This window comes from Poecilia mexicana, unplaced genomic scaffold, assembly GCF_051168715.1.
Source record: "Poecilia mexicana isolate PSO_F unplaced genomic scaffold, ASM5116871v1 scaffold_12, whole genome shotgun sequence".
Lineage (NCBI taxonomy): Eukaryota > Metazoa > Chordata > Actinopteri > Cyprinodontiformes > Poeciliidae > Poecilia > Poecilia mexicana.
In genome coordinates this window covers 5,419,372-5,429,117 of record NW_028263381.1, presented here as the reverse complement: position 1 = coordinate 5,429,117, position 9,746 = coordinate 5,419,372, and the positions used below count along the sequence as shown (strand labels likewise).

Here is a 9,746-nt window from a genome sequence, read left to right as displayed (position 1 = left end):
TGAGTGTTTTATTTGCTGCTTCTCTGGAAAAAGTATCACCGGTTGCTTGTTTTTTTTGTTTGTTTGTTTTTTTCAGGATTCACAGATGTTAATGCTTTCACAGCTCTACCAATTATCTTGTCTCTTAGTGGCATTCTTGGTGTGTTCTGTTAAATAGAAGGTTGCAAATGCTCCTAATTACCGCATGGTCGGGTAAGAGTTTAAATCGGCCTTCACTATTTGGTAATTACAGAAATATCTCAGACTGGTTCTTAATTAAAAGAAACGTGTAAAATCACACCACTTTATAGACTTCTCGGAAGTCCTCTTATGCTTTACTGCAATTAAAGCGTCTCGTGTTTTGGACATTTTTTCACATCTACAGATGTCCCATCAGTCAGATCGGATGCAGGATGTCTGTAAACAAACATCAGGTTTAAGTCGGTAAACCTCATGATATTTGAGTCTGTTCCTGCCTTTTTATAGTTCTTTCTCTGAACAACATGCATTTAGTTTCATCCATCTTGGAGCTATTTATAGCTTCATTCAACAATCCCTTTATACGTGATAATTTTAGAGGCTAGTCTGTTAGCCTACTTGTCGTGTCAACAGTGTTCCGCCTGAGCTGTTTTCTCTTGCTTTCTTAATTACCTCCAGACTTGCTTAATCCTTGCAAGTTAAATGGGTGCATTAGACGTAAAATGGATGAAAACAGTGATGAGAGAAAATCCATTTGTCCATTTATTTTTCTCTAAATTCGTTTTTATTTGTAATATCATTTTTGTGGTCAAAATTGCTTAATTTACGCATTGCCTATTGAAATACAGAAAGTAGACCGGGGCGAGGCAGTGCAGTGCTGTGCCTCGCCTCTGGTGGCGCTGTGTCACACAAAGTGAATGAAGGCAGGCAGTTGGCGCATGCTCATTGCTGTTCTCTTAATATCGCCAATATACTTGTTTAGTTACACATATTCTGTATATACTGACGTTCCACAATCTATCTAATGTATTTAATGAATGTGTGTGACATACTTGGTCTTCACGATCGGCCATTAATATGCAGTGAAAATGCGCAGTACAGTACCTAACTGATAGGGGGCGGTGCTGAGTAAATGAAAGGAAACAGAAACGAGGACTTTTCTTATTATTTTTACGTCAGAGTGACAGACATTTGTGGGGAAAGGATAGGTGCCTGGACTTCATATTAAAATAAAGGTAAGCTCATACATGAGCTGTATTGTTTTTTTTGGTGGGGGGGCTTGTTTAGGTGACCTAAAGAAGAATACATACAAAAGTGTAATATTCCCTCCGCTTTACAATTGTGTTCTATTTTGTTTTGGTCTATCGGAAAGAAGTGCTAAAGTTTGTGGTTGTAATTGAGGGTGCACCGATTACAGTTCTTTGGCCGATCACCAATCTTTAAATAGTTCTTTGTTGTTTTTGTTCTGAAACATTGCTAAATATATCATGCTATGTAAACATCTACACAAGTTTATTCATGTTTATTTTAAATTTACACTTCATCACCAAAGATATGTCAACAATCATTTACAAGAGAAGATTCTCCCCCCTTTGTGCCCCCTTTATATAGATTTATTTTTTAGTCAAACAATTTCTGAGCCTGACCTCCTACCGTCAAGGATCACCTTGCAGAAACAGGGAATGTGCACATTTATCAGTACTTCCTTAAACTAATCAGAGCAAAGGAATGCAGGCTTTTTATTCCCCATTCATAGTTCCTGTAAAGGAAAAGCAGGTGACATCGACTTGTTTTATGGGATTCTTTTCAACTTTGACTGAAGCCAAATTTCATTTTCCCGGAGCTGCATCTGTATGTGTCTCACAGATAAAAGCCTCTAACTGGACCTTGTAATTGGACACAAGGTCAAACTAACCCACCAGCCACCGTGCGGTTAAGAACAGACGACTCCTGCACTCACTTATTTAAAAAAAAAAGGGGGGGAGGTGGGGGACAAAAAGGTACTGGTATCTTTCTGAGCTAATTGAAAACATTTTGAGTTTTCAGAAAAAATTGCCAGAATGCTAATTGGAAATTCTAGGCCACACTCGGATCGTGTACGTCAGGGCCACAATAATGCTGCTTTGCCAGAGTTGTACAAAAAACAACTTTATTTTCTTTTTAATGGGAATTTCTGCAATCAAACCTCAACAGGATATAAATAGGAAGTGGAAGAAAAAGGATATGTGTCTGTATTCAGACCCTTTTACTCTAATATTTATATTATAGAATGGCCTAGTCAAAGTCCAGACTGAAGTGTTATTTATAATCAGTGTTAGGACTTGAAGATCACTCTTTAAAGTTGCTCTCCAGCTAGCTTTAATGCATTTGAGCTACTTTGCAAAAGAGAATAAGCAGAAATGCTGTCCTCTAAATGTGTATGACTTAAACTCATGCATCAGCTACACTCCACTTCCTGTTTATCCCAAAAAATACACATATTTTTAGAGACATTAATGTCGTAAAATGTAATAAAAAAAAATGTTGCAGGGTTGTAAATTTTCCCAAAGCTCTGCACGACTGTGGCTCTAACGGGGTAAAACCAAACAATAAATCCAATGTTTATGTTTAGAAAATATTTTCATTCAAATCAAACAAAACGGGTAACTTCTGCAGATGAAACATCATAAAACGACAATGCGGCCGTTTGCATGTCGCTATAGAAAGAAAACATTTGATGAAGTACTTAAAACATAGGTGATACACAAAGAAAAAAGAAACAACTATTCTGTTCTGAATTGTTTCTTTGTTTTTTGTTTAAATTTGAATATTGTTTTCTGCTTAATCGGAATTTGTGGAACAATTGTGCTTCGCTCCACACGGCCGCTGCGCTGAGGAAAGAACCGAGCAGTCCTTTTTTTTTTCCTCTCTCTTTTTTTCTTCTTATTGTTTTCATTCCTCTTGTTGGGCTGGAAGATTAATTTTTAATGCATTTTCCAACAGAAACGACTGCAGACAAAATATACAATCTTCTGAGCGAAAACACAGCCCAGTTTCCATTTTGTCTCCGTTTTCCCAGGACTCTGTTTGTGTTTGGAGCTACAGGGGAGGAGATAACAACATACACACTGAATTTTGCATAAAAAAAAAACTAGGCTTTTTTTCCAGGACATAACATTATTAGGCTATTATGGAACCCAGAATCTTCATATTGGTTTCAGATAAACTTTGATGTCTCTCTCTCTCTCTTTCCCTCTGTTTCCTTGGATAGAAACTGAAAATCCACATAAAATCCCAATGAAATAATAATCTGAAACTTTAAGTTGAAATAAGTTCAAAGCTTGTGGATAGTTTAATAATGTAGTTTAATTTTGGTCAACACAAGACCTGTCATGTGCTAATCTTAAATAATGATATTTAAGTGAAAACGCACATATTTTTTTTTTCTTTTATGCGGACAAGCTGCTATCTCTTATTTAGTGTCACGATCACCATGCTCCATCTGTTCTAGACACGTATCGGAGATAAACATGTTTAAATATGTCTGCCGTCTCAGTTTTGTTTTGTCTCCCCTTGTTTGCTCAGTTTAATGAAGAGGAAATGCCATTTCAACAGACTTGACTTTTGCATTTCATTAACTGGCCTGTAGGGGGTGCTGTTGTATGAAACGCATTCAGAAGGAAAACAATGGTTGAGTATTTCCTTTCTTAACCTCAAGTCTTAAAGTTTGTGCAATAATCATGTAAAGTGATCGACTTGGTTCCTCTTAATAAGCCTCTGGATGTAGCTTTGGAGATTCTCCCGATGTCGTTCTATTTCCCCTCTGCTTCTAAAGCTCCGTCTTCTTCGTCTTTGCCTTCTGTGGTAGACCTGCACATTATTCTGAACCCTTTTCAGCACTCCGTCAAAATAATAGAAGTGATCCTCTTCGGCGCTGATGAGAGGGTTTTGGCTAATTCCCCCTGATGGGCCTTTCTGCAGCTTTGTAACATCTGCAGTTTCCCATGCAGAGAGCGGATTGGACGGGGGTCCGCCCCGTCTCTCCAGGCAGTGTGCCCACCCGGCGTCGGTGCGGTCGATCAGACCTCCGCAGAGCGGGGCGGGGCCGTCAGGTGCCTGCGAAGAAGGTAAATGATGAGAATAATCCCTGCTGCTGCTGTTAATAAACATCAGATCATCATCAGATCTGGTTTGCTTGTGTTTTCTCTTCTGTCCACCAGAGGGCAGAATGTTGTTATAACGTTCAGACTGTGGATGCTCCCTTGACACAAACAGGACACTCACAAAGACTACTATATCGTTTTCTCTCTAGTTAGGCAGCTGTCTTGGTGTTTATCTCTTCACTTCTGGCTTTCAGCACTGTTACACTGAGGTGTGCTTTGTTTCATTTTCCGTTTCCGTCTGATGCAAAAGTGAAAACATGACAGATGTAATGTGAAGTTTGATAGGCAGGTACAGTTTGGTCTTACTTGGGGAGAATCTAATTTTGTCCTCCAAAAAAACTGAACTGAACTGAACCCTGCAACTGGAAGATGACTACCAGGAACGTCTTAGCCAAAGGGTAGTAGGGTGTTGTAACTTTCTTCTTGACTTTGAATACATGTTCATTTCTAGCGTTCACCCGCAATTAAAAAAAGTTATTCTCCACCAATGAGTGGAAATGATTAGACGTCAATATATTAGTGTTTCTTTTGAAATAACAGAGTATTTACTGTATGTTTCATTTACCTTCATATCTTTTTCTCCATCCTCCTTTCGGATGTCTTCTAAACTTTTTGAAAAGGTCTGTGATTCTCCTCCATGATGGACCAAACCTGGTTTTCTGTCCTCTCCAGCCCAGTTCTCAGAACCTTTCTCATCGTCCTCTGCATCCTCTCCATGTTTCGTTGCAACTACCTGTCCATTGTCTCTCATTCGGAGACCAGAGAACTGGACATTAGACGTAGCTCGTGCATTGGCCATTGTATGTTTCTTGAATCTTGGCTCAGAGTCCGTTTCAGGTTCTGTGTCGGGTAGCGTAGTCCATCTCTGGTCTCCGCTGGGCTGGATGTCAGTTGTGCTGCTTTGACTGAAGACTTCAGTCGTGTCTAGGATCTCCATTTGCGTCGTGGTTGCTTCGGTCAGAGGCCTCGCTGTTGTAGTTTCGGTCTGGATCTCTTTGACTGAAGGCGGCGTTGGTGTCACTGATTCCTCTGCTGTTGTTTTTGCCTCTTCGGTGGTTCTAACAGCAACAGTAACTTCTGATACTTTTTTAGCTAATCTGATATCAGTCATCTCCAGTGTGTCTATTAGGTACAATTTAAACAAGCTACCTATCCCTACAAGGCATTTACATTTGGATTTTTCTGTTTTAGATGGCACAGTTTGTGCATAATTTGCTTGATGTGTCCGCTGGTTTTGTAACCTGCTTGCTAAAATCTGTTGGTTTCCATTTTTTTCTGTGTTTGCGCTTGGATTTTCCGCTTCCTTCCCTCCCTGCGGGGAGTGTGGCTCGGCTTCTTTTGTGTTTAACTCTTTCCTGAAATATTCAATATCATTATCTGCGGCTGGCCTTATTGCGTACTGTGACCTATATATGGATCCTTTGTTCTTTTTGGATGCCAGCAGGGGTTGCCCCTGAAAGTAAACTCTATCTGCATCCCTACGAGATGCGGCTTTTGAAGAAAGTTGTTCCCAAAGACTTTTTTGCAAAGCAGAATCCTCTTTGAAAGTTAAAAGATTATCTTTGTGTGTCTGGATCTTTAACTGTAGAGGCTCCTTTAAGTTCATTCCTTTCCACATTCTGTCTTTTTGTCTGTTTTTTGGCTCCGCAACATCTTTTCCCCATGTTTTCTTAATCCTCATTGCCGATTTCACTTCTCTGTCATCAGAGCTGCAGACGACAATCAGCGCCGTTGCTGCGTGGCATCCTATTTTCCACAACTCAGCATCGGGAAGTTGTCGACACAGCTCAGATTTCTCCAGTAAGAAATATGGAAAGTTGCGGCTGGACGGCCGACGCAACCAGGGCGACAGGAAATCGAGGCTGTTCATAATTACATCTATGGGAATCTTAATAGGTTCGTTTATAACATGCAGGGCAGGTAGAAGGTTGGATTTTTCCAGAAATGCTGGAAAATGTTTCCCTGCTCCATTTACAGAAGCCACAGTCTGAAATGACAGAAGGAGAAATTACTTGCAAAATAGCTAAAAACCACATCGACCCCATTTTAGAGTTACATGGGGGCTTCTTGTGCAGTCAACCCTATTCCATGCTAATATATATATATATATACATACATACATACATACATACATACATACATACATACACACACACACACACACACACACACACACACACATATGTATACATTTAGTTGACATTTTCTAACAGTCATGGCTCCCAAAGGAAAAATCCATCTTGACTTTGGCAGTCGCCTGAATTTTCCTCCGCAGGGTATCACCCACTACTCTGGGATGTGTGTGAAATGTGGAATATTTCTTATTTTTAACCAAATTGCATTAAGGTTCTGCTTCATTAAAGTTCTGACCTATGCAGAACTCTCAATGCAAAACGAAATGCAGTAAAAAAATAAAAAATAAATAAAAATTCTGACCCCCTGAGTTTGTTTCGTTGCAGACATGTCCAAAGTTTGGTACAGTTCCACTGTGCATCTTTAAGGCTATGAGTTAGTTTTTAGGTCTCTCTCTCTGTCTCTCTCTCTCTTTCTCAAAATACTGTCCCTTTTCATACACTTTTGTTTTACTTTTTGTCACAGATTGTAACTAAAAACTCTAATGTTTTTCAGGGGGATTTTATGAGATTGACCAACATGAAGCAGTACTTCAAAACGAAAACTTACACGTTTTTTTTTATCATCATTATTCTTTCCAAATAAAAATCTTAAAAGTGTGGCATGCATTTGCACCGAATCAACCTCAGTCAATAATTTGTAGAAGCTTTTTTTTTTTTTTTTTTTGCTGAATTTACAGCTATAGGTTGTTTTTTTCAGAAACTACTGCTGACTACATCTACCTACAGACCAGCCTCCTTTTCCCGACCGAAGGAAAACATCCCCGCAGCATGATGCTGCCACTACCATACCAGCTCTACATTTACACCAGAGTTAAATTACATCTAATTTACCAGTCAGATGAATTCTAACAATAGCATGACATAAACATAACACTTTGCTAAGATGTAACACATCTTAGCAAGTGTGTTACATCTATAACACACTTGTGTTACATTATACATTATAAAAAAAAACCCATCAAATCTCATGAAATTATACATTTTTCATTCAGGGTTTTTTTTTCTCCACTAAACAAATGTACCAGAGTTTTACTGTTCACTACTGGACTGAAAATATGTATTAGAAAAAGAGTAAAAATTATATATATATATATATATATATATATATATATATATATATATATATATATATATATATATATATATATATATATATATATATATATATAGATATATATATCTATATATATCTATATATATATATATATATTTTTTTTTTTTTTTTTTTTTTGTTGACATTTGGTAAATATCCTTCGAAATTCCACTCAGTTTCATAGGTTTCTGCAGATATCAGCTTGGAATTATAGAAAAATGCCTCAAAATGAGTTCTTATCTGCTTCTCAATTATAGATAGTGTAATTTGTTGAATCCTTGGCTGCTTTGCAATAGTGTGGCCATCCCATCTGGACCAGCAGACCCATGCCATCAATATCCAACAGTTTAATAATCATATGGGAGATTGCATTAGATTATCATTAATATAGTATGGAGGGGGGAAAAAAAGCATACCAGCGCTGGAAAACGAATCCCCTGAATTATTCCTGCCGGTTCCTGGTTAGAATAATGGCGTCTGTGTGTCCAGTAAAAAGATAGGCTCCTTTGCATCTGCTGCTCAGCCACATACACACAGTACTTGTGGAGGCACGGACAGCTGTGCGCAGTGTGAAGTTTTTCAGAGGGTGCCCTGGGTCTGCCGAGGAGCAGCTTTCTGCACAAAGGCCAGTAAAAGTAGTCCGTAATCCAGTCCCCGTCTCCAAGGAGACTAAGGTCAGAGAGGAGCAGAGAGACCAGCAGCAGCCACGGCCTCATTGTCCCGGGAAGGAGTACAGGCGTTCCGCACGGGTTCTATCTGTTCCGCGACGTTCTGCTTTGCCTGTATGCAAACCCTGCTGCACTCAAAAGTGTTAAACCTTAGAGATAAAAACTTATTGTTGTGCAGTTTGTCCATATCAGGGCACAAAAGTTTCATTATGAGGAAAACGCATAGTATCATCACTCAAAAGGTTTCTCACCCATTGAACCACAAGAGCTACGTTAGTTAGCTGCGTATTGGAATTGCGAAATTGGAATTTGCTTAATGAGAACACGGCAATTTAAAAAAAAGAAAAAGTTTTTTTTGCTGAAAGGTTTTTGCCCAAGTATGCCGTGGTTTTGCCGCTCTATCGAAATTGGCATATGTAGCAAAACTGTGATATAAACTTTTTTTTTTAGCGTCACAAGCCTCACGTGATCATCAACCGGACGGTACTGATGGCGGAAACGACAAAGAAGACAACAGGAAGTGATAGGAGGATTATGTTTTATATATAATTTGAGCAAACTCTCTTCATGTGTGACCTCTTTCGCATTTTAGATTTTGCGTTTCTAATCCTAGTGTTTAATTGAAACACTGGGATTGCGGAATATTGTCTTTTTCAATATTAGCACATTTGTATGGTGAGGGCCACTGACCTGATGGATCACTGAAAAGGAATAGTTTCACGGGCAGAGTTGGAGTAAATTCTCCTATGTATGATTTATTACGACAGTTCTTATAGAAGGTTGTACTTCTTGAGTACAAGAAGATGCTGCTCTTCTTCCAAACAGCATCTGTTTCTGAAGACCTCTGAGGCCCACTTGCAAACAAATAATTCCTAAAAAAAATAAAAATAAACCTGCATTCAACAATCTTTTTACTCTTATGTGTTTAGGCTTAAGGAAAACACCTTCTGTGACATTGTTCATTTCTTTGTTGGATTGATATTAAATCATGAAACCAGGCTTTTTAAATGTAAAACAAAACACTATAATTGTCATAACTATAAGACGGGTCTTCAATCAGTCTCTGCTTTGGGCCCTCGGTGGTGTTTTTCCGACTCTGAGGTGTAGTCTGGGATTAAGCGGAGAAATGGGACTGGCCTTGGAGGGTTTATGAATTATAAAGAAAGATAATACAAGGTTAGAGGGAGATAAAACTAGCAAATACAATTATGTTGGTGTTCATGTACGAAATGTCACATTTTATACACAACAACACTTCTAATTAGATTTTAAAAATAGTTTGAAACTGAAAGACTTTTGAAATCTGGAGACTTGAGCTTTTTCAATGAGAAAAAATATTGGGGGGTTTTCTGACTGTTAGGAAAAATTCAAGAAAAACTTGTGTTTGTACTTTGTAAAGTACATTCTCTGCATATGAAGAGACTTTTGAATATCTTTTGAATATTTAATAGGAGTAAAAAGACTGCTTTGGGATTTTAGTGATTCTCAAACAGTGGGACACACGCCCTGAACGTTTCCACGTTTTGTCACATTAAAATCTCAACGTTCAGTTTACTGCGTTTGGGATTTAATATGATAGAGCAACACAAAACAATGCCAAACTGTAAAGAGAAAAGAAACTAAGTAATTGCTTTAAATGTCTTTCTTTTTACCAAAAAAAAAAAAAAAAAAAAAAAACCCTGCAAAAAATACAGTGTTCATTTATATTTAGCCCCTGTATGAAAACATTTTGTGGAAGCACTTTTCAAGT

General features: G+C 38.3%; 1 protein-coding gene across 1 annotated transcript; it reads right to left on the bottom strand.

Annotated features, from left to right (window-relative positions):
• Window positions 1-3,577: 3,577 nt before the first annotated feature.
• LOC106926650 (uncharacterized) lies at window positions 3,578-6,081 on the bottom strand. Its single transcript, XM_015001697.2, has 2 exons — window positions 4,666-6,081; window positions 3,578-4,053 (listed from the first exon to the last, which is right to left on the bottom strand). The coding sequence occupies exons 1-2, from the start codon at window positions 5,968-5,970 to the stop codon at window positions 3,676-3,678; spliced, it is 1,683 nt and encodes a 560-aa protein (XP_014857183.2). The 5' UTR covers window positions 5,971-6,081; the 3' UTR covers window positions 3,578-3,675.
• Between the last annotated feature and the right edge of the window lie 3,665 nt (window positions 6,082-9,746).

Excerpts from the sequence above, each read along its gene's own strand:
- LOC106926650 (XM_015001697.2), bottom strand. The coding sequence starts at position 5,970 with ATGAACAGCCTCGATTTCCTGTCGCCCTGGTTGCGTCGGCCGTCCAGC. Across the intron at positions 4,054-4,665 it reads ATGGAGAAAAAGATATGAAG|GCACCTGACGGCCCCGCCCC; the intron begins GTAAATGAAACA and ends CCTTCTTCGCAG.